This window comes from Carcharodon carcharias, chromosome 22 (genome assembly GCF_017639515.1).
Source record: "Carcharodon carcharias isolate sCarCar2 chromosome 22, sCarCar2.pri, whole genome shotgun sequence".
Lineage (NCBI taxonomy): Eukaryota > Metazoa > Chordata > Chondrichthyes > Lamniformes > Lamnidae > Carcharodon > Carcharodon carcharias.
This window is the reverse complement of record NC_054488.1, coordinates 35,545,643-35,570,845: the sequence shown is the minus strand read 5'-3', so window position 1 is coordinate 35,570,845 and position 25,203 is coordinate 35,545,643. Positions and strand designations below refer to the sequence as shown.

Below are 25,203 nucleotides of genomic sequence, written 5' to 3'. Positions count from 1 at the left end.
GTGCATGCCACCCTGGTAAGACAATGGAGATCTGCATCACGGTGCTATCGTCTTTCCATGATCAATGGGGACTCCAGATTCGAGGCTTCCATCAATGAGAAGACTACACTAGAATGGTGGCACAATCCAAAAGTCTCACCTCTCTGCACTGTGCTCTTACCTTCGTCCAGGACCCCCGCATCTCCACGCCCGGTTGCATGGGTTGTGTGCCTGCTCTCCAGCTCCAGGACACCCTGCTTGAACCAGGAGAGCAGCAGCAATTTGGTCAGGCCTCCGCCTGTATGTGTCCTCTTGACTTGGTTATGGCTCATCTTCTCCTGAAAGGACAGAGGAGCATTGATTGGTCCACTTTCTACCTGCAGCGCCATTGCAGCCTAGCCAACCCCAGCTGAGCAACACCTCGCAGGGCACATCTGAGTTGTGGCCCTTGAGCACAAGGCAACCAGTTCAAGCAGCCAGGGCTCACCTCCTTGCCCAGCTCCAGTGTCATTGTCAGTTGGCACTAAGACTCTAGCACTCCTGAGGTCCATGGGGAGACGGCCATGCCCTAACATTTCTGCACACTGACTCACACCAACACGGTACTCACTCTTCCTGAGCACAGCAGGTCATTGAAGTACTCCCAGCACTGCACCCATGTGTGCCGCACCATGTCATGGCTGCTCACTAGTGCTGCCACCTTATCATGAAGCTATTAATGTGTATAATATTTTGGAAAATATTTTTCTTTTGAAATAGAGGTTTAGTCTGTGGGTATGTCTTAACGGGATTAAAGTCAGCTAGCCTGCATGCTTTGACAGGTACTAGTTTTGATATGTAAGAGAGATACATGCATTTGCATTTTTTGAATAGAGCATTCAGGAAGTGGGGTGAAAACTGACACCTTTCTAGCAGCTACCAAGCAATATGTTTATATTACTAATAAAGTTGGTCCTATGAAAGTGGTTTTATTGTTAGGGAGGTTTAGTTCAGCAGTTGTTGATATAATGAGAATTAACATTCCTTGGAGCTGGTAGGTATAACTTCAGTAGTTTTTGTATGTGCAGAGCAAAGGCAATGTAAGTCCAAAAGGCAGCTGTGAGCCTCCAACTGGCTCCACAGGAATCAAAGTGACAAGAGCCTCATTTTGAACTTGTGAGGTGAAAATGCTTTGCCTGGTGTCTGGTTAAATCTATGGGTTGCTGTTGCCTTAATGGAGATTAGTTTGGGAATTTGTTAAAAGTTATTATATTAGTAATTTGTAGCCATGTGCATACCTATTCTAACCTATATAAATTAATAAAATGTTTCCTTTAGTTTAATGTAAGACCTCGAGAACTGATGGTCTGATTCCTGAATTTAGAGCTGCATCTCAAACACAACACTTAAAATTATAGGTTATGACAGTTGTTTAAAGTTTCCCTCTGGGATTTTTAAATAACTTAGCTTTACCAACTGCATTGGTCAAACCACACCTCCTCCCACGCCTCTTGGTGAGGTGCGATGGCCTCCTCCTCCCATCTCTGGGGACAAGGGTGTCCCTCCTGGCAGCCACCTCCTCCAGGAGGACTGCGAGGCACTCATCAGAAAAGCAGGGGGTGCGAGTGTCCACCTGACCTGCCCCCCCGCCACCCCCCCACGCCCGCCTGGCGTTTGCAGCCATGCTGGATTCCATCGCTACAACGGCAGACAGACATCTTTCCCTGGCAGCCTTTCTGGGGCTGACTGGGCTGTTTTTAAATCGGCCGCCGGGTCGCCATGGCCCGCCAGCATGAAATCGCGGTCGGGGCCTGATCGCGGGTGACTTTGCTGCTGCTCCTGGGCCTGCCCACTGCGCCTACCCTGACGAGGGGAAAATCCTGCCCATAATCTTTTGCACTACAGCTTGTTAAATTATTACTTCTGCAATTTAGCCTAAACAACAGGAAAACCAAAAAAAATGTTCACACTTAAAATGATTAGAGTTTTTAAAAGCATTGCTTCCTCCAGGGAAAATTTGGCAGTCAATTTAATCTACTTAGATAATTGGAACACAATTTCTGCTTGGGACAGGATTTTGTATGTAAGTGTTATTCTTGGAATGAGAATTTAGCTTATTGAGGTTGGAGAGGTAATGTATGTGATGTTAACAGTACTGTACATCGAGTTGGATAACTGCCAAAAGTGAATTGCATATAAGAAAATGTAAGGTAGAGTAAACTTCAAGTTGATGAGGTTTGAAAAAGCATTTTTTAAATTATTCATATTAAATCGAATGGTAATGAACTGCAGTCGACACTGTCTACAAAATCTACATTGAGAACTGTTTTCTGTTTTAAAATATTCACTCAAATTTCTGAAGAGGTGAAACATTTACAGGAGATATTGTAGCATTTTTTGACAGTGCCCACACTGATGGCAATGATATCTTTCCTCATTGAACATAGTAAGGCAATTGGCTTAGTTTAATAGAATTTGACTAGTTTGGGGAGTAAGCACTGAGAAGGACAAATAAAAAGGGATATTTTCACCACAAAATTACTTATTGCTCCATGTCTGCTCAGCAATTGGAGAAATTATAAAAATGATTCACTTATTTGTGGTTGCCCTGCACTTTTACTAGGCTGACATGTTTTTCTCCATTTTCTGTGAAATAGTCCTTTGACCAGGCATTAGAAATCCTATATACTGTCAATGGAACATTTTGCACAATTGGTTGGCACTTAGCACCTAAAATGGAAAGTAGTTCCAGTTATTGAAAATTCCTTTCAACCCACATAATTATTTTCTCCTGCAATTCCTGTCAAAAATCTTTTTGATGAACATATACATATAATATGTGTTTAACATTAAGAAAACATTCAAGGTTTTTTGTAGATAGTCTGAAGAAATTGACCATCTGCTGTGTGCAATTTGCCCTTCCAACATTCCAACATGACTACACTTCACAAGTCCCTAATTGTCTGTAAAGTATTTAGGAAGGTTGTATGTTTGTGAACAGTGCAATATAAATGCACATCTTTCTTTCCTGATCATTTTAACTGCCAGCCAGGCAGGTTCAAATTGCCTCTTGAGTCACAGTGTGGCATAACTCAGCTGACTGGTTTGCACTCAAAGCAGGTAATTTTCATTTCTTTTACACTTGTGCAGAATAAAATAGCATTACAGAGCATTTCTAACAACATTTGGGAGGGAAGGGGATTTTATGTGTGTTAGCAAAAAACAGCTTTTGGGAAAAGAACAAATATAAAAGAGTCAAGTTTCAGCTCCAGCAGAGTTGGCAATCTGGGTGCAAATTGCGCTTAAGTTACATTACAACAACCATAACAACCTGCATTGATGTAATACCTTTAATGAAGCAAAACGTCCCAAAGTGCTTCACAGGAGCATTATCAAACAAAATTTGACACTATGCTACAGAGAGGATATTAGGACAGATGACCAAGAAAGGTAGGTTTTTAAAAGCTTCTTAAAGGAGAAAAGAGAGCAAGAGAGGCAGTGAATTTTAGGGAAGAAATTCCAGAGTTTGGGGCCTAGGCAGCTGAAGGCACACCACCAATGGTGGAGTGATTAAAATTGAGGAAGCACAAGATGGCAAAATTGAAGTAGTACAGGTATCAGGGTTGTGGAGCTTTCAGGTAAAGGGAGGGGTGAGGTCATTTGGAAACAAAGGGCAGAATCATCCCAGATATACACCAAGTGTGCTGGCAGCCAGGAAAAAGGGCATTTTACCTGCTGGCCGCAGTGGCAGCTTTTCACACTGTGTCATCCCAATTCTGCCTCATTAATCATGCATTCCCGGGAAACATGCCTTTTCGATAGTGGGCGACCTTCAATTTGCCCACCACACCATCACCCTCGCTGCTGCATCACGCCGGGTGCCATATTTAAAGTGCAGCCATGCGCACACCTTTCAGTGCTTCCAGCCCAGGACTGCTGCAAAGAAGACATGGCCCCAATAGGCCAGAAGATTGCAGCCCCACTGTTTGGTGATGCACTCCTCGAACAGCTTTTGGATGCCGTGGAAGCCTGCTGTAATGTCCTCTACCCCTGCTCTGGCCACAGGAGGGGCAGCAACATCACCAATCCAGCTTGGGAGGTAGTGACAGGATTGATCAATGCTAAAGCTCTCCAAGATGACAGCCACCCAGTACCGAAAGAAGATGAATGATCTCCTTCATTCTGCCAGGGTAAGCCACTCCTCGCATCTCTCTCAATTCACATACTGACAAATCCATCACACATCCATGGGGATCGCAGTCACCATTCAAGAGACATCATCATTCATTCTCTCACACACACCTTCACAATCTTCATCCCATCTATGGGACCACTCACCACACACATATGTCAGGCATACTTATCATCTGGCCTAGCAGGCATCCTGCTTACACTCTATCCATCTGTATTCATGCAGGACAAGCTGGCACACAACAAGAGGGAGAGATCACAGGCTGGTGGAGGAATGCCTGACATCAAGGTCCTCACAGACTTTGAAAACAGCCATCCAGCTGGCTGGGGATGACTGGGATTGGTCCTGTGCTGACGTTGAGGTTGACGGTGCTCTACCAAGTGAGGATCCAGCAGCGCAACATCCATCAGACGACCATGCTGTGAATGATGTGTTCTGTTTTGCAGTGCCCTGCCACGCACTAATTATCTTTCCTTGCTTTCGCAGGCACATCTGGAAAACAGCCAATGGAGTCCATGACCCAGGGCCACCAACCAAGCCCCAAAGACACATCAGAAGAAGAATCTGAAGACACACTCATTGAAGACCCATCACAGCACTCACCCACACCCTCCACCAGTGCAGAGACACAGACCTTGGTGGGACCTAGTTCTAGAGTAGCCTCAGGATCACAATGTGGTGAGCACATTGCACCTTCTGATCCACAGCAGGCAGAGGCAGGGACTTCCCAGGTTTCCGGCACTTGGAGGACTGCTGGAGGCCAGAAATCTGCTGAGTCCAAGTCAGATGAGGAGCCCCTGGACTCGGTCATACCTCAGTTGCTGGACCTGCAAAGGCAAGCTCGGGAACATCAGGAAGGGATATCCACTGTGCTCTTCCGTTTGCAAAGCACAATGGAGGAGTCCATCCGCCTTCAGTCTGAGGTGATAGTGCTGGTATGCCAAGGTACCAGGGTGAACACTGGTAGGATGGAGGCCACCATGGAGACCTTGGTTCAGGACATCACGCCTGCACTGTGCGCAGGCTGAACTCCATGGCTGATGCCGTAGTTGGCTTCCAGCACTGTCAATGCAAGGGGATGCGGAGCAGCTCAATCTCACTCCAACTTCCCCTTCTCTTGAAGGAGTCAACCAGCAGCTCTCAGGCACCCATAAGGGGGAGGAGGAGGATGATTAGGTGCATACCCTGAGGCCTTCCACCCAGATGACTCCGGGAGTGTCCGGCCCATCCAAATCCCCTCTTCCTGTGGCTCCAGCAGCTCCAGCTCCACAGACCAAGGAGGGTGCCATTCCCACATAGCAGGACCCTGAAAGTAGTACGAGGCTTTCCAAGTCTCTCCAGAGGCCACCCTCAAGGTCATCACAGACAGGGCGTGGCAGTCAGCAGGCTGCCCACCTCTGCTATAGATGTCCGGGGAGCACCAAGGCGTAGCGGCAGGTTAGAAATGTTAAGAAAACGTACTTGCACAGCCTGGTCATGGGTGTTAATCACTTGTTCATAATGTTCACTATTGTAAGTACACTCCTAGGAATGTCTCTTTGCCTATGGCTATATGTTATGATGAGCAGTGCTTGTGTCACTCAGATGTGAAACCTTGGTTCCTGCACAAGATAAAGGCAGATGTCTCAGTCCACGGCCTCTTCTCTGTGCTTTATGCAGCCTTCAGACCAAAGTGATGGTGCGGCTTCACACTTTCTGGACACGTCACTGATGCCTGCACCTCGATAATGCTTGTCATTGCTGCCAGAATGTCGTGGGCAGGCGTCACAGAGTTCCATCATTCACTGTGTGCTCTCAACACCTTTGTGGTGGGGGTGGCCCTGACCTCTTCAGCATCTGTGACCAGTGACACTGTGCTCGCGAAGGAGTCAGGTGCTGAAGGCTGTCAAAGGATCAGGTGCTTTTAAAGTTTCATGGCTGCATCTCCATGATATGACCCTGATCACAGAGTGCCAGTGAGCTGCCCTTAGCCAGACAGGAGTCAGACATTCACAGAGGCAATGTGAAGATCTATGTTGTCATCATCCTCCTGGAATCACTGCGCCTCCATGACAGGAGCTTTATCACAGAGGGTATGTGCACTGCCGTTAGCCGGACTGGAGTCAAACGTTCACAGATGCGATAAGAGGATTTATGGTGTCTCCTCACTGCATGTTGTCATCATCCTCCACGAATCCAGTACCTATGAGGACCTCCCAAGCGCGCTTGCCTCATCTGGCTAATGCGAGGGCCTCATCACCATCATTGTCACCTTCAAGGACCTCCACACCCTCATCCCCATCGACGTCCTCCTCATCGGAGATGTCCAGCTGCTCCATCTCTTCCTCAGCCAGCTCCCCTCCCCGTTGCAGCGCCACTTTGTAAAGGGCACAACAGGTAACAGGGATGCGTGACATCCTCTGTGAACTATATTGCAGGGCTCCACCAGATCAGTCCATGCACTGGGACCTCATTTTCAGCATCCAATTGTTTTGCTTCACCAAGTTGCGAGTTGCAGCATGAGCCTCATTATACCTTCGCTCTACTGCAGTCTGAGGCCGTTGCATGGGTGTCATCAGCCACATCCTCTGCGGGTAGCCCTTGCCCTGATAAACCATTCCTGCAGCCTTTCTGGACCCTGGAAGACGTAAGGGATCTGAGACCGACTGAGAGTGCAGGAGTTGTGGGTACTCCCTGGGAATGTGTGCAGACCTGCAGTTTGTATCTGTGGTGGTCGCACACCAGCTGCATTCAGCGAAGGGAAGCCCCCGCAATTGACATAGTTGACTTCTTGTAGCCACAGAGATCTGAGTATAGTCAATGGCACCCGGCACCTGTTGGAAACCTGAGATCTGGGTGAATCCAATCGCTCTTGCATCCTGGCTGTCCCAGTCCCGGGTGAAATGCACTGTGTTGTGCACCCTCGCAATGATGACATCCGTGACCTCATGGATGCATTTGTGGGTGGAGGCTTGTGATATCACACAGAGCTCTCCTGTGGAGCCCCGAAAGGAGCAACTGGCATAAACATTGAGCACCACGGTCACTTTCACAGCGACGGACAGTCGATGCCCTCCATGTCCACATGGCGCCAAATCCTGCAGGAGCTGGCATATGTGACCAACCAGTTCCCTGGACATGCGCAGTCTTTGGCAACACTGGTTGTCTGTCATCTGCAGGAATGAAAGGCAGTGTCTATAGACCCTGGGTCTAGCTAGGCACCAACCAGTGATGGCTCACTATGGCTCTTCAGTGGCGTGTGTGGGAACCCCAGCCATCCTTCTTCCTGAGGCTGCTGCTCCTCTCTTGGTGCAACTAGGCACCACCATCGCTCTCTTCTCTGATGTCTTTACCCTCTATAAGCCACGAGGCATACAGCTAGTTTACCAGGCTCCATGATCCTATTGTATTCTCTTTCATCCTCCTACAGGATGAAAAACTGAGATGCGTAGGTTAGCTTGGGTATACTAAGAACCTCTCTTGGTTAAGTCTGAAGGCCCCTTAATGCCTCCCAGAGAGCGCTGGCCACCATTTGGAAGGCCAGAGATTAGTGCGCTGCACGGCTGCCCGAGACCCCACCCAGCTCCGCCCCACTCCACCTGACCGATTGGTGGCAGTTTTGCCCACTGGACTGCATGCTGTGCTCTCAGCTCAGGCATAGGCATTCTCCTAACCCACACTTCATGTCTGCACCATTAGCTTGAACCATGGGATTGACTGGTCCAAACCAGGATGATGACATTGCAGGGGGCTATGAGCACCTCCACCATGGCCAGCTTTAGCAAGGAGATTGTACAACGTACCCAGTTGGCCAACTGTTCTGCAGTCCACCAAAATGCTCATTAGTCTGCAGTCTGTGCCCGAGGGTTGAAAAGTTCAGGAGCATTTGGCAGCACTTTCAGGCCTCTGCGTTGCCTGAGTGAGCAGATAGGCTAGAGGCCCGACTCCACTTATGTCAATGTGGCTGTTCTGAAATGTCTCAGCTGTAGAGGAATGGTCACTTTAAACAAGGTTACCCTAATGCATAGCCGCTTCCCTCCCATCACCCCACACGTTCTTGTGCACTACCATTAATTGCAATGCAGACCTTGCCCCCCCACCCAAACTCACCTCAATCGCAGGGCAGCCCTTGCCACCCTTCCACTCCAAGTCACTTCAATTGCAGGACAGCCCTTTCCCTCCAACGCCAAAGTCATTTCATGCGCAAGGCTTCCCTTGCCCCGGCACCACATGGTCAGCAAGCCGGGAAAAAGCGACTTGTCTGTGCCCTCATCTGAATGTGCAGTGCCTCAACCTTGAAGTCCAACAGGGGACCCTTGCGAGCACTGCGCAACGTTACTGTGCACTCACCTCCAAGTTTCCTTTGAAGTGCAGCTGGCCAGGTGCAGGCCTTATATATGCGATTGTGAAACACGTCGGCGTGCTTGGATGATCCAGCATGGGGCATGATTCTGGCGGGTTGGCCTTATAATGATATGCGGATGTATTACAATGAAGTCCCCGACGTCCACCAGCGGGAAACACGGCCCGCCATTGATGGACAAAGCGGATTGCAAACTGGTTTCACAATGTTGTGAAACCAATTGTTAGCCTTCTCACCATATTGTCCACTCATGCCACCAAACATTCCTGCTGCCAACGGACTCGGAAAATTCCACTCAAAGATAGGAATTTTAAAATGAGTAGTTGCCAGACTGAAAGCAAGGGTGCGCAGGGACAATGGGTGAACAAGACTTGATGTGAGTTAGGACACAGACAGTAGAGTTTGGGATGTGCTCAAGGTTATGGAAGGTGGAATTCAGGAACCTGATCAAGAGAGCAGTGGAATGGTCAAATCTAAAGAAAACAAAAGCCAGTGTAAGCATTGCAGCAGGTTAGCTGAGGCAGGGGTAGAGTTGGATGGTGTCATGGTGATGAACGTACACAGACTTCGTGATGGTACAGATATGTGGTTGGAAACTCACCTTGGGGCCAAATATGATACCAAGGTTGTGAACAGTCTGTTTCAGCCTCAAGCAGTTGCTTGACTTGAATGTTTCCACTCAAACTCACTTGCAAAAAGACAAAAAGAAAATCTTCCATAAACCATGTTGTTATGTTTTGACTATGGGTCTGCTTTGTTCGCGAACTGGTTGCACACTTATCTGTCGGCAGGCGAGTCGATTACTATGTATGGCAGACACAGAGACTAATATAAAATGAAACACATACTATTTATTTACACAAGCAACAGAGCATTAACATGGCACGTGCTTCTCCAACCAGACCCTATTCTAGACTAACATTTACATGGTGGCCCATTCTACACAGCTATTGGGTCATTACATTCATGTGGTCAATCTGCTCACAGTCTCTTAAAGGTGTATTACACCTCAGATTACCACATCCTTCCCCCTTTACTTGAAAGTACATTTTACAACATATCAACTATTTACAAAAAAGAACCATTTACAAATTTAGTCTCTCGGGAGGCTTTGTCAAATGTGTCAACTTTCGGAGTTTTAGGACTTTGGATGGTTTATCTGAGGCCTTCCTGTCAGGAGATCTCTGTCCACTCGGCTCCCCAGTAGGAGCCTGTAAGTTTACCACCAATTCTCTCAGGCTCAACAGGTTCTGCAGTACTTCCAAAGCAACAGGAGTTCCTTCTACCTGTGGTATAGACTCCAACGGGAATGTTTGGTGCCCTTTTCTTGTGGATCTGTTTCCCATTTCCTGGGGTGATCTATATGCTTCCTGGTTATCTGACCTTCAACTGATATATGGTAGGATAGGGGTCCTGTCACTGCACTGACTTCACCTGATAGCTGTTTGGGCTCATCTCCAAAGTTCTTCACAAAAACACAGTGACGTTTCTTTCACGACTATGGTAATCATGTTCATTTTTCTGGTCCTCCTGACTTCTCTCTACTCTTCCCTCTAAATTTGGCCTTATGAGGCTTAACCATGTCCTGAGATGTCTCTTCATAACTAACTTTGCGGGGGCGATATCAGTGGTCGTATGTGGCGTAGTTCTGTAGCTGAGCAGGAAGCGCAATAACTTTGTTGCTATAGAGTCCCCTTCTAGTTTTTCCTTTCCAGCACTGAAGGTCTGGACTGTTGTCTCGACCAACCCATTGGGTGTAGTGTGTTATGGCGAGGTCTTGACATATGTTATGCTGTTTAGAGTTGTAAATCTTTGGAACTCCCTGCTAGTGAATGCCATTCCATTGTCAGACACTGTTACTTCTGGTAAACCGTGTCTCATTAAACTGATGCAATCTGTCTGTGGTAGCAGCAGATGTCAGTAATCACACCTCGTATACATCCATGCATTTGGAGTGGGAGTCAATAAATAAGAGGAACATTGTGCCCAACAAACTTCCCACGTACTCAAGTGAAGGCGGGCCCATGGCCTTCCTGGCCATTCCCAAGGATGCAGTGGAGCAGAAGGAGGCAATTTCTGCACCTGTTGGCACTGCATGCAGCTCTTGACCATGTTTTCGATCTCAGTGTCCATCCCTGGCCACCATAAGTAGCTTTGCACCAACATTTTCATCCTGGAAATGTCAGGGTGAGCGCTATGCAATTCTATCAATGATGGTTGTCTTCCTCTGGAAGGCGCAATGATTCTTGCTCCCCACAATAAAGATGCCATCCTGGCAGGTGAGCTTGAATCTCCTGTTAAAATAGGCCTTCATTTCATCCGACTTTAGCTCGGTAGTCCATCCCTGCAAGACTTGTTTGCTGATGTGAGACAAAACTGGATCGTGGTTGGTCCATTCTCTGATCTGTTTGGCATTCACTGGTGATGAATCCAGAAAATATAGTAATAAGACAAATTCTTGAGGGATAGGGACATTTGCATTGCTGTCCTTCAAGGGTCATCAGCTCAATGCATCAGCACTGGCAATCTGGTTTCCTGGCCTGTGGATAAAATTATACTCGTAAGCAGCTAGAATCAGCGCCCACCTTTGGATGCGTGCCGAGGCAATTGGGAGTATTGCCTCATCTTCCCCAAACAAGCCTAGTAGTAGCTTGTGGTCAGATACTATGGTGAAGTGGCGACCATGAATGTATTGGTGGAATTTCTTAATGCCAAATATGATGGATAAGCCTTCTTACTCTTTTTGTGCCTCACTGAGTGTTATTTAAATGTGCTCAATGGGCCGCTCGGAGCCACCTGTCATCCGGTGGGAGAGTCCTGCCCCTACTCCATAAGGGGATGCATCACATGTTAAAATCAATTGTTTCTTTGGGTCGAAATGTACCAACAGGGCCGATGAATGTAGTAACTGCTTTACTGCTGCAAAAGCCTGTTGTTGTGGGGCTTGCCAAGTGCACCTGTGGTTTTTCTTGAGTAACCCACATCCATAAAATGGAGCCAGCACTGTCGACAAATTTGGGAGAAAATGACCGTAGTAGTTAAACATTCCCAAGAAGGACTTGAATTCTGTGGCATTTTTTGGGGCTGGCGCCTCACGAATAGCTCTCACTTTGTCTTCTACTGGGTCAACAATATGACCCAGGCAAATCACTTCTTTTGCTTGGAAGATACATCCTTCCCTTTTCAAGTGCACTCCAGCTTGTGAGAAATGCTTCAATATCTCTTCCAAGTTAGCCAGATGTTCTTCATCAATTAGTCCTGTTATGAGGACATCATCGAGATAAACCACCACATGGGGTAGACCTTGGAGCAACTTTTCCATAGTCCGTTGGAAAATGGCACAAGCTGATGAGACTCCAAAGGGTAACCTGGTGTACTGGTATAACCATCTATGTGTGTTGATAGTCACAAAATCCCGAGAGGCCTTTTTTAGCTCAATTTGCTGGTAAGCATGGCTCATGTTGGGTATTGTATATGTGGTTCCCCCTGCCAGCTTGCAGTACAATTCATCAATTTTTGGTGTAGGGTGCCTATCAAGTCTGGCTACATTGTTAGGGTCAACTTATAGTACCTGCACATTCATACACTCTGGTCAGGCTTTAGAACTGGAACTATGGGGGCTGCCCATTTGGAAAATTGTGCAGGTTGTAAGACTCTCAACCTTTCCAGCCTATCTAATTCAATATCCACCTTTTCTCATAATGCATAGGGGACTGGCTTTGCCTTCAAATATCTGAGGGTTGCTCCAGGATCCACGTGGATTTTGGCTTTCAGTCCCTGAATCTTCCCGAGCTCTTCCCTGAATACAGGGGCATGTTTCCATAATAATTTTGTAGGTCTTTCATTCTGAGTTGGAAAATCTCAGTCCACTCCAAATTTATTTCCTTAAGCCAGTTCTGACCAAGTAAAGTTGGACAGCTGCCTGCTACTACTATCAGAAGTAGGTTAGTAGACTGGCCTCCATATTGTACTGGAACTTTGCATATACCTTACACTCATATGTTTTAACCCGTATATGTCTTTAGTCTGGCATCTGAGTTTTCCGGTTTTCATGAGTGGCCTCCTCCATTCAGATACTTAAATGTGTGTTCCCCTTTGACTGTCGTGGATGTGCCTGTATCCACCTCCATTCAAAGGGGTTTTTCTGTTGACTTCTACTGTCACGTAGATTGGCTCTGTTTTACCCATTTTTAAATTGTGCGGGGAATAAATATCTGACTCTGTTTCTTCTGGTTCCTCCATTATATAAATTTCACGGCTTCTGCCTTTTTGTTTGAACTTTAGCCTCACTCTTCCTTTACAATATTGCATAATGTGCCCATTGTGATGACAGTAGAAGCACTCGGTTCTCTTAAATTGTTGTTCATTTGTAGGCTGTCTGGTTCCAATTCTGCAGGTTATGAACGTGGTTTTTATCCGTTAAGCCATTGCTTTTCGCTGGTCTGTTAATGGCGCTGTTCACTGTCTTTCCGTGGAGCCCTGCGCTTCCACACCATTTCTAACCAGTGTCTCCCTCCCAACTTGAATGTGCTCTCTTGATTTCTTTGAGTCCCTGACTGTGCTTTCCAGTGTGAGTGCCAATTCCAGGGCTTTACTGAAGTCCAAGTTTGTCTCAGGCAGCAACCTTTTTTGAATGGCATCTTCATTAATTCCACACACAAATCTGTCTCTTAACATGTCATTAATCAACATCCCAAACTCACAACGCTCTGTTAATTGTTTTAAGGTTGCTACATAGCAAGCGACTGTCTCTCCAGGGCCATGACACCTTGAATTGTATTTAAAATGCAGTATTGTTACCGAGGGTTTCGGTCGGTTCACTAGATTCACCAACTCATCAAAGCTTTTGGAATCTGGGGCATTGGGTGCCAATAGACTATGAATTAGGCCGTACGTTTTACTGCCACATGTCGACAAGAGGATCACCCTCCTCTTCTCCTCCCTCAATATGTCGTTAGCCAAAATGAAACAAGAAAAAAAATAATGTGGCCAGTCATCATCGGTGGTCTGATCAAATGGTTTGATGCGCCAAATTGGAGGGCAATGGCTTCGACAACTATGATGAGGACTGATTCACTACTGTTGAATATTCATGGCTTTCCTTGATGTCGTTGACCAGTGGTGTTTTGCCTCATCACCAGTTGTTATGTTTTGACTATGGGTCGCTTTGCTCGCAAACCGGTTGCACACTCATCTGTCGGCAGGTGAGTTGATTGCAATATACGGCAGACACAGAGACCAATATGAAATGAAGCATATACTATTTATTTACACAAACAACAGAGCATTAACATGGTGTATGATTCTCCAGCCAGACCCTACTCTAGACTAGCATTTACATGGTAGCCCGTGCTACGCAACTATTGGGTCGTTGCAGTCATGTGGTCAATCTGCTCAAAGCCTCTTAAACCTCAGATTACCACACACGTGAATGTCCACAAAGCCCTGAAGGTAGCAGGACAGGTTGATATTTGGCTAAGAAGGCATCTGAAATCCTTTCATTTATTAGCCAAGGCATAGAATATAAGAGCAGGGAGGTTATGCTGGAACTATATAAAACATTAGTTAGGCCACAACTTGAGTAATGTGTGCAATTCTTGTTACTTCATTACAGGAAGGATGTAATTGCATTAGCAAGGGGATAGAATAAATTTACAAAGATGTTGCCAGGACCGGAAAATTGCAGCTATGAAGAAAGATAGGAAGGCTTGGGTTGTTCTCCTTGGAACAGAGGAGGCTGTGGGGAGATTTGATTGAGATGCACAAAATTGTGAGGGCCCTGGATAGACTGGAGGGGAAGAGCCTATTTACTTTAGCAGACAGGTTAGTGACTAGGGGCTATTGATTTAAAGTGATTGCTGGAAGGATTAGAGCGGGCATGAGGAAATATTTTTTCACCCAGAGGGTAATGGGAGTTTGGAACTCACTGCCTGAAAGGGTAGTAGATGCAGAAACCCTGAACTCATTTAAAAGGTGTCTGGATACGCACCTGAAGTGCTGTAACCTGCAGGGCTACGGATCAAATGCTGATAAGTGGAATCAGGCTGGGTGGCTCGTCTTCTAGCCAGTGCAGACACAATGGGCTAAGTGCCCTCTTTCTGTGCCATAAACCTTCTATGATTCTAACCAATGCCATCGGGCAACATTTTAGATATTTTTTTTTAAACTGCATTGAAAAACGTTCCTTGATGTATTTTAGAGTGCTGCAGTTCGAGTAATGCTGCTGAAAATGGCTTTAACACAAAAAATAAGTGTCTAGTTCAGTGCCTATTAATAAGACCACAAGACCATAAGACGTAGGAGCAGAAATTAGGCCATTCGGCCCATTGAGTCTGCTCTGCCATTCAATCATGGCTGATAAGTTTCTCAACCCCATTCTCCCGCCTTCTCCTCATAACCTTTGATCCCCTTACCAATCAAGAACCTATCTATCTCGATCTTAAACACACTCAATGACCTGGCCTCCACAGCCTTCTGTGGCAATGAATTCCATAGATTCACCACTCTCTGGCTAAAGAAGTTTCTCCTCATCTCTGTTCTAAAAGGTCTTCCCTTTACTCTGAGGCTGTGCCCTCGGGTCCTAGTCTCTCCTACTAATGGACCTCCCAAGTCCCTTTGCATTCCAGATTTCTGAATTCTCTCCCCACTTAGAAGTCTATGCCTCTATTCTTTCTACCAAAGTGCATGACCTCACACTTCCCCACGCTGTATTCCATCTGCCACCTTTTTGCCTATTCTCCCTCCCCACCTCCTCAATACTACCTGTCCCTCCACCTATCTTTGTATCATCTGCAAACTTAGCCAGAATGCCCTCAGTTCCTTCATCTAGATCATTATTGTATAAAGTGAAAAGCTGTGGTCCCAACACTGACCCTTGCAGAACCCCACTAGTCACTGGCCGCCATCCTGAGAAGGACACCCTTATCCCCACTCTTTGCCTCCTGCCAGACAGCCAATCTTCTATCCATGCTAGTACCTTGCCTCTAACACCAAGGGCTCTTATCTTACTGAGCAGCCTCCTGTGCGGCACCTGATTTTAAGTAACTGCAAATGACTTGAAAATTTACGCAGAACCACTTGTTAGTATTATTGGTGTAAGGCAGTCAATTTCTTTAAAAAGTAGTTTTTTTTAACATTTAAACCTTTTAAAACATGCATATCAGTGACCTTGTGTCTTAAAAATACCTTAATTTTAAAAGCCTCCTCAAAGGCCTGCAAATGGGTGTAATTTTAGCAGATCCTCACCATGGTGATTAATTTGATTGGGCCGGGCTAGCTTCAAGAGCAATGTTATTTTTACACCAGTGGATTGCGGAAACTAGATTTGCCCTCGATACAACTTGCACTTGATCCTTGATCTTTTCGGTGGTTTGACTGATTTGGGGTGAATCACACTGACCAAGTGAAAACTCCAGGCCAGTTTCTTTCAAGGATACTTTTATGGCCTGCTAAGACATTGGAAAATGCTGGTATTTCTGAAAATTGTGATAGACAATGTTCTGAATGTAATCAGTGTTATGCGTTTTTCATTTGTTATGAATATTTCCAAAACATATTTCCTCATAATACCAGCCCAAATAAAGACGTTGATTCTTGTGGAATGTTGATATTGTGTGTGGGATGCAGCTGAATTACACAAAGAGAAACACTGTTGGATTGGAGCTTTCTTTTTGCATTAAATTGCATAAATACCTATTTTAAAATTGTCAGCTCTTTTTGAAGGCCACGTCAGCATATTTTTGAAGCTACTGGTAAGCTTTTGTTAGTTTTCTGGACTTGCAAGTAGGCATCAAAAATATATAAGCTTTCACTTACTCAGGTTACTTATTCAGGTTTCGGGCCTGAGGTTCCACAGAGGGGCTGCTGAGGAAATGCTTTGATGCCGAGCTTGCTAATTGTGTTCAGAATCAGCCAGGCAGGCCCACAGCAGAACAAAGGTGCAGGATTCTGGTCATCAGGCATCAACAGTGGGGAAAGGTTTTCTGGTGTAGTGCTGTGCCAATGAATAACTTCAGCAACAACTTTGATTCCACAATGTGAAGGAAGAATAATGACACATTTTTGAGCAATGCAAATAACTCAAAGAAAGAGAGTTTTGGAACTGAACGGGAGACAAATAAACTAACAAATAAATAAAGCATTTCCATCTCAATCAAATAATACCAAGTAAAAAAAGGCTACAATTTAAATAACTAAAAACATTAGGGATTGGATTTTATGGGGCGTCATGGCTTCCATTGTCCCGTGACTAAAATGTTGGGCAGTTGAGCCCACCTACAATACTGCCGGCTGCCCCTCGGTAACTTAACACTAAGAGCAGTGTTAATTGTCTTAAGGCAAGACTTCCTCCCCTATCTTGGGAGAAAGTCTAAGTTTTAGAAAACTGCCAGCTGTTTGGATGACAGGGAGCTCAGTCCAGTGGGAGCAGCGGCCATTGATGTGACTACAAGAAGCCCCGAAGAAGAGGAGCCCAAAATCCAAGGTAAATCCGGGGTATCTCCAGGGCCAGGCTGGCAGGCCCCAGTGAGGCTGCTGAGGGGATTGGGGGTGGCCAGGTTTGAGAGGCCAGGGTGGGAGGGTAAAGAGGGAAGGATGATCTTGGGGGGGTTGCCCCCGATAGCCAAAGGGGATCTTCAAAAGGAAGTCGACCTGCCCCTTGCCCAACACCAGCTCATGCAGCTAAAGCTGCCTAGGTACCTGCTTGGCTTGGGCCTCCCCAAGCACAGGAAGGGAAAGGGGCCCTTATGTGGTAATTAATTGGCTACTTAAGGGCATCAATGGGCCCAGGGGTGGACAGACCACCCGATACCTCCACTGCCCCATGTACAATTTGAGACAGAGGCGGGGGTGGGCAGTTTGGTGGCAGTGGCAGACCACACTCTGGATTTTAGTAATCCCCCGCCTTTAAACCCATCGGCAGAGGTGTGCAAAATCCAGCCCTAGAGCTTAAGAGCAAAGTGAAGTATCCTAAGTAAGCTTTGTTAAATATTATTATAAATATTATGGACAGAATCATCCCAGATTTGCAATAAGTGTGGTCGTGGACAGGAAAAAAGATATTTTACCCGTTGGCTGCAATGGCGGCTTTTCACATTGTATCATCTCAATCCTGTCTCATTAATTATGTATTCCAGGGAATGGCCCTCATTCACCTGCAACATGATCACCTCGTCGCTTCATTATGCCGGGCGCCATATTTAAAATGCAGCCACATGGCACACCCTCAGTGCTTCCAGACAAGGACTGCTGCATGGAAGACATGGCCCTGAAAGGCATGAAGACTGCAGCCCCCCCAGTTTAATGATGTGTCCCTTGAGCGCCTTCCAACTCATCTTGGAGAGCAGCAAAAGGCAGGGGAACATCACGCAGAGCTGTTGGAGGCCCTCAACAGAATGGCACAGAGGACTGTGTCCACCTGCTCTCTGATGAAGCAGTGCCCACATGTACGCATACGGAGGTCTCCATGGGTAGGAAGGTGAATGCCACGGAGACCCTGGTCCAGCAGAACACAGAGATGTGCACAGAGCTATGGGTGAGTTCCTGCAGTGGCAATGCTGGAGGGAAATGGGGCATCTCAACATCCCCCCAGGTGCTCCTTACCCTCAAGGGGTCAGGCTGGGGCCGCTGGGCACCCGAAAGGAGGAGGAGCAGTAGCTGGACACCCCGGGTCATCCACTCAGGAATCTCAGAGGCTGTCCTCTCCCTCTGAGCCTCTTTTGCCTGTGCCCCTCAAACTCATTCTCTGTCACCGCAGAAGAAACAGCTGGCCCATAGGAGGACAACCAAAGCAAGCTGGAGCCCCCAAGGCTTCAGATCTCCTGAGGACCCAGACTAAATTTATCAGCAACAGGGCCAACCATTGCACAGGCTGTCCCCACCCCTGCTGCAGATGTCAGGGCAGCATCTAGAAATGTAATGTGTTCAAAAGTTAAGAAATTCTGATCAGTTAGTTGCACAGGTGAACATATTATGTCACTTTACGATTGGAAAATATATCCACTTTCACTGAGTAATGTGTAATGGTGTCTTTCAACTTTATTTACAGGCTTTGCAAATCCTTCCACTGCATCCCCCCCCCACCCCTAACAGTTCACCTGCCCACAAGTGATTCTGAAGGGAGTATTGTGTGTGTGAGACAGGGCCTTTCGGAGCCTTATGCAAGCATTCTCCAATGCAAGTGGATCCTTCCCATATCATATTCATCTCAAGGTCCTGAACATTTTCAGCGCTGCCTGCTGGGGTTCGCTTTCAGTTGTCCATCTGAACTGACCTGCATCTCTACCCACCCAATAATCACACCCCCATGCAGCACCTGATCTCGCCCACCACGAGTCTTGTTTCACTTTCGATTTAGCAAGCATGATGCAGCTAACATTTTTCTTCAGGTTCCCTGTCCTTTCCCCTCCCCAGTCACCCATTTCCTTTCCCCCATCACTGTCGACACTGTCGACCCCCCTAGCATCACTTCCACCTTCTCACTGTGACCTACCAGCCACAACTCTTTTCTTTTGTGGATGTCCTGGTAAACATTCATGTTCCCTTCCTTCCTTCCTGAAACTCCCACCCCCATCCACATTAACCTACCCGACCCCTTCCTTCCCAACCCCAGGTTATGCATCTGCCTCCGAGTCCAACAAACCCTTGCCTTCCCTTCTACCAATACCATCGCATCCTCACCCTCCCACTCTACCACGTTGCTGCCCACGGTCATTCTCACCATTCCCTCATATCACGCCCACCCTCAGTTCACTCTCCAGGAGGCAGTGATGGACTCAACAGAGCCCTTATTTGCACATTCACCTAGACATCCCCCGCCTCTGGACTCCTTCCCCTCTTGGAACTCCTTCCCCCCTTGGAACTCATCCGCACCCCCCTGCACCCCCAGACTACCCCACCCCTCCCACACCACACACCCCTCCCCTTCCTGACTCCATCTGCCACCCTTACTTCTTCCTCCACTCTTACTCCTTCCCCTCTCCAGACTCCTTCCTCCCCCTGGACTCCTTCCCCTCTCTGGACTCCTTCCCCCCTCCAAACTCCATCTCTTACACCTTCCTCCTCTCTTACACCTACCTCCCCAGTTGACGTCTTCTCCCTCATTACCCCATTCTTCCCACCATACTCCCTTCTCCTCCCAATCTCACCCCCCGACACCATCGCTCCCCCCTCCCAACCTCACCCTGCGACACATCTTCTCCCAGTCGAACCTATACTTTCTTCTCCCTGTTCTTCACCTTCCTCTCCCAAACACAGTTGGGGTTTCATCTTCGCCCCTCAACCATCATCCGTTGTGAGCAGACCCTCAACAGAGACCTCCCATCTTCCTTAAACTACTTTGCAGCGGACCATGTCCATGAAAATCCATCCAGCATGCCATGGATGTTCCTCCAGGATCCCGTTGCTGTCAGGCTCCAGCATCTTCTGCTCCTTGGATGTCCACAATGTGAGCAAGGCCCCGATGGTAAGTCCCAATTTTTGCACACCACATTTGTTAAGACGTGTTCTGCACTGATGTGTTTTCCACCGACTTGGGCCGATGATCCACTGTGGGGGGATGATTCTGATGGGCTTTGCTTAAAACGATAAGCAGATGTATTACAAGAGGTTCCTGACATCCAACAGCGGGAAATGCAGCCTGCCATTGATGTGCAGAGCAGACAATTGCAAACTGGTTTCACATTGCCATGAAACCGATTTTTGGCCTTCTCAGCATATTGTCCGCTTATGCTGCCTAACGTGTCCAACACCAGCGAACACGGAACATTCCACCCTATATCTAGAGTTTTCAGAGTCAGTAATGCCCCAATATTCATGACAATTATATGATGTAGTGTTATGTAAGATTTACTGTATAACAAAGATTGACAAATCAATTTTATAGAATGTAGAATTGCAGGAGAGAAACCCGAAAGCCAAATCAACGGGTCAGAATTTAAGACCTCAACTGAATTATACCAATTGATTTTGCCTTCCAGGTTTTGCACCTCCAAGCTACCTTGATGTACACTTGCATGTCTCAATTTCACTTGTATTTAAAGGGACAGTTCACAGATGTAAACTGGAGGTGTTCAGAATGGATGGTTGTCCTAGAGCAAAGGGCCGCCATGATTTAATGATGCGTTTCTGAAATTATTCCTGGGCACAGTCAGGAGCAGGAGGGATATATTTCTCCCTAGCAATAGGAGGAAGAAAACTCCACCTCTCAGGTCTTGGATGCAATGTGGAAAACATTTTAATAACCTAATCTAGTCAGGTAAAATGAGTACATTTGCTGATTCATCAACTTTCTGTGCTTAAAGCCCCCACCACCTTTCAATCTGTTTTGCCAGACCTCACTCCTCCCACTCATTTAACCTTCAGTAGCACCCTGTCTGTGTCTCATGAATTGCCCTCACTGAATGCACTGCATCCATTGGTGAATATCTCATCTTCACTTATTCATGAATCTGCTTTTCTGTCCCTTATAAAAGAGAAGGGAGTACAAAATACAAGAGAGAGGGGCAGAACTATAAGTGGGCAAGCACAAACAATCCAGCTCACTCAAGCACAAGAGGTTGCCCTGCAGTTAAGTGGCACATTTTTATTTCTCCCAGTCAGAGCTGGAGAAACAAGGAACTCATGGACAGCTAGAAATAGAAATAAAAATATCTCACAGACATAGGCTGACTTAATTTCATCAATGAATGATGTCACAATGACAGGAAATGATGACCAAGTGAGATCTACTGATAATGTCACCAGCTAACCATAGACATATTGAGCTGTTTATAAATACAAGCAAAAACACTGACCCAAGAGAGATACCAGTAATCACCTGATGTTTGGTATTGTAAGTGACTACTTTTCTGGGAAGTTCCTATATGCATTGCAGACCTGCTCTGAGATGTTGCATGGAGGATGCAACCTGGAGGATGTCAAGGTCCATGTCAAACAGGGACTCTTGAAAGGAAGGCATTAAAAATGCAAAGTGCTCTACTTTTAATCCAGTGTAATTCTGTCAAGACAATGGGAATTGCTACCCAGCTAATTACACCCCAACAGACACTCAAAACCCATCATGGAGGACAAAATAACCCCATACCCTCTTGGTTTCTATGACCTCAAAATGTGTCAAAAAGTTTCTGAGATGAAAGATCAAAAACTATGATTACTTGGTCTACAATAATGACTGTGAGACATGTTAATCAAATACCTCCCTAGGACTATACAAACAAGAGGTTTAAGAACTGGTTTTGCAAAGCCAAAAACAAAGAAATCATCAAATTCATCTGGAAAAGAACTTCAGAAAAAGCAGTAAGGAGTCTCTCTCTCTCTCTTTCTCTCTCTCTGAAGCTAAGAGTATCTCCAGCAAAGTGCAGACCCTGAACTTCAATTTGACTCCAGTATTTTAAAGGAAACCAACTTACTTCAAACAAACTTCAACAAACTATGCCTCATGGACAAGCAAAAGGACTTAATCATATATTCTTTTAACTTTTATTTGGACTCTAACTTCCTAACTCCTGATATCTGTGCGTGTCTGATGCCATGTTTTTTATCATTTTTTTCTCAGGTTTTGTAACTAATAAAATTATTTCTTCGTGCCCTAAAGAAAATCTGGTTTGATTGGCACCTTATTAGCAAACAAGTACATTTGGATTGGAAAAGGCATTCACAGGGAAAAGAAATGTTAAAAATCTTTCTTGCGACCAACTAAGGGATCAGAAAAAGGGGAGCCACTTCTCCTCAACCGGTCATAACACTAAGCTATGAAAAGACTAAGTACGGTGATTGTACAGATTGTGACTTTACATGGTTTTATTTGTTCATGGGAAGTGGACATCACTTGCAGGCCAGCATTTATTGCCCATCCCTAATTGCTCTTGTTCAGAGGGCATTCAAGAGTTAACCATATTACTGCAGGTCTGGAGTCACATGTAGGCCAGACCAGGTAAGGACAGCAGATTTCCTTCCCTAAAGGACAAAAGTGAACCAGATGAGTTTTTATGACAATCGGCAACGGCTTTGTCATCATCATCAGGCTTTTCAGATTTTTATTGAATTCAAATTTCACTATCTGCCATGGTGGGATTCAAGCCCGGTCCCCAGAGCATTACCCTGAGTCTCTGGAATACATTATGCCATCGCCACCCAAATCATATCCCTTTCTTTAGTCTTCTAGGACCTTCACAGCAAATGTCACATGACATCCATAAGGACAATTTCTCAGAGGGCTTCATTCTTTCTGAGGATGCATTGTCACAGGACCTACAGTAAAGCATGAATGCAGGTACTCACACTTGGATGGGTCCACATAGAATGTTAATTGGATCTTCACCCGGTGATTCACATCTCACAGGTGCACATGAGCTACCCTGGGCTAAGGACTATGCTGTGAATAGCCCGCAAGGGGGTATAATCCCCTCCAAGTTTTGTTCAGTTGGACACAGATGCTGAATCTCAGTGGCTGTTATTGAGAAGCTTCATGAGCACACTCTTCACTATCCTCAAAGATTGACAAAAGCTATATCCGCACAAGCACTCTCTGCCAAACAGTTGCTAGAGGGAACTGAGAATAGCTGAAATAATTGAGGTTTTATTCAGATGGGACAATAATGCGTTTAAATACCCATCTGAACTGCTCTACAAACATGCCTCCATTTCCCCAGCAGTTTCTTAAGCCCCAGCAAGCTCATGCTGTTGATGTGAAATTTGAAGTCAAGTTTAAAGCAATTTAAGAATGCCTTGATTACATCTCCTAGGGATGCTAATTACATCAATAAATACCCAGTCACATCCAATTATGAAATCCCCAATTTTGATGAGCAGTTTTCTCGTTGTATCCAAATTATCCTCCATTAATCCCAATTAATGCATTGGAGCCAAGTTGTTCTCCCACTCTAAAATTAAAATTACTTTATCCCCCACCTGCCCCACAACTCAACCAATTACCTGTTAGGCCTCAAATTAGCTATAAACAAGATGATCATTAAACTGGTTTTGTTAAAAATTCTGTTTAAAGCTTATTAATTAAGAATGTCACATTTTATCATCTTATTTATTACATTATTTCAAAAGAGTCTGAATTCTCAAGGCTCATTATCATAAGCCATGGTGAAACTCAGTGAATTTCTAATCTTGGCAATGTCATGAGGAATGATGTCAAGGAATTGGTTTTCCCAAAAGAGAGTGTGTACTCTCATGTACAACAATAGAACAGAACTATGTGTTATATAGGTGTCTTATAGCCGATTACTCACTTTTTCTTTTGGCCCAAGAGATTTTGAAAATACTTCTATGGGAAAAAGAAAACAAAAACCTTTAAAAAGGAACTCACACAATACAGTTTGCTGACCATAGTGTTGTGACTATACTAAGGAAAATTAACGGAAATTTATGTGGAATTTACTCTCATTGTTCCTATCTAACTGACTTCAGCCTGTGGAATGTATGTTCTGCCGACGTTTTATTCCTCCATAAAATGACATTGTAATGAGTGTCCAAAGCATCGCATTTCCTTCATTGTAATTAATTAACTTTGATCCAGTTAAGTATAAAAAGCACATACAGTTTAGAATATAATTATTGTTACTGTTACAATCAGGTGAGGAGGGGTAGAATGGCTCCCCTCTTTCCCTCTCCCTATTTGATCGCCACAAGGTTTTTTAAAGGGATATGCTTTCCAATTCAGTGTGTTTAACTACTTAAGTGCTGTAACTGTAAAATACACACACAGACCGGTTTCCTCTTAAGTTTTTAAAAAAACAAAATAATATTTATTGTACTTATCAACCGGACTAAATAAAAATAATAAAAACTCTCTGACTGTCATGCATTCAGGAGTTCACACACACACATACAAGTAAATTACAAGGTAGGAAGATAGATTAAATAGTTTTTTTAATCTATAAAAGTTAGTATTATACAGATCTTGTAGATTGATGATGACCTGGATGGTTTCAGGCTGGGCTTGATGGTCCCTCTGGATTTTGCATTGAGACAATTTAAATATGTTCACGGATGATTTATCTTTTCTTCTGGAGCCAGCAGCTGGTGGGTTATTTTTAAAATACTGTCTGTGGCTTGTGGATAGTCAAACAACAGGCAGGGCTCAAGCTTGCAGGATGGACAGAGAGAGAAAGAGAGAGAGAGATATTACCCACTCAGAGTCCTCCTTCTTGTGTTCTATATTGTAGCCTAAAGAAAGCAGTTTCTTAAAATACAAAAGAGGGTTGTTTGGCTCATCACATGAACCCTTCTCACCAAATGACCAGTTATCCAAACATGGTCATAGTAAGGTGATTCCAGGTCCATGGTTTAGACATGATTGGATTATGGTTAGGTGAGTTCCTTTCTCAGCCAGCGTCCATTGTCCAAAGTGATTGCGTCTAATGCTTGTTCCACACTCAGTTGAATACAGAGGCGATTGTCTGGATATTTTGTGATTGGGCCATCCACATTTGATTAAGGTCTTTGATGGGTTCTTCTAGACAGCCTGACTCCATTTTAATGGCTTTGAAATATGTAAGGTAAAATTATGCAAATATTCGGCCATCTTAGAAGCTGCTGTTTGAAGTCACTGAACTGCTATTGCTCAGTATTTTAAAACTGAACAAGTGGTTTCAGCCCAATAGATAAATTAAGTCATTATTGATATCAAGCATGGTTATAACACTACTTGTGTATATGGTTGGAAGGGATAGAAAAGGTAGAATGAAACAAACAATATTTA

At 45.3% G+C, this 25,203-nt stretch overlaps 1 protein-coding gene across 1 annotated transcript in view; it reads right to left on the bottom strand.

Moving 5' to 3' along the window:
* The window catches only part of LOC121293660 (alpha-1,6-mannosylglycoprotein 6-beta-N-acetylglucosaminyltransferase B-like), a 1,251,241-nt gene extending 1,239,289 nt beyond the window's left edge, over positions 1 to 11,952 (bottom strand). The window contains exons 1-3 of the mRNA XM_041216828.1: positions 11,450 to 11,952; positions 1,821 to 1,893; positions 161 to 317 (exon numbers count right to left, since the gene is read on the bottom strand). Of these exons, the coding sequence (XP_041072762.1) occupies positions 161 to 317; positions 1,821 to 1,893; positions 11,450 to 11,952 (733 nt within the window). The remainder of the gene's footprint in view (positions 1 to 160; positions 318 to 1,820; positions 1,894 to 11,449) is intronic.
* Between the last annotated feature and the right edge of the window lie 13,251 nt (positions 11,953 to 25,203).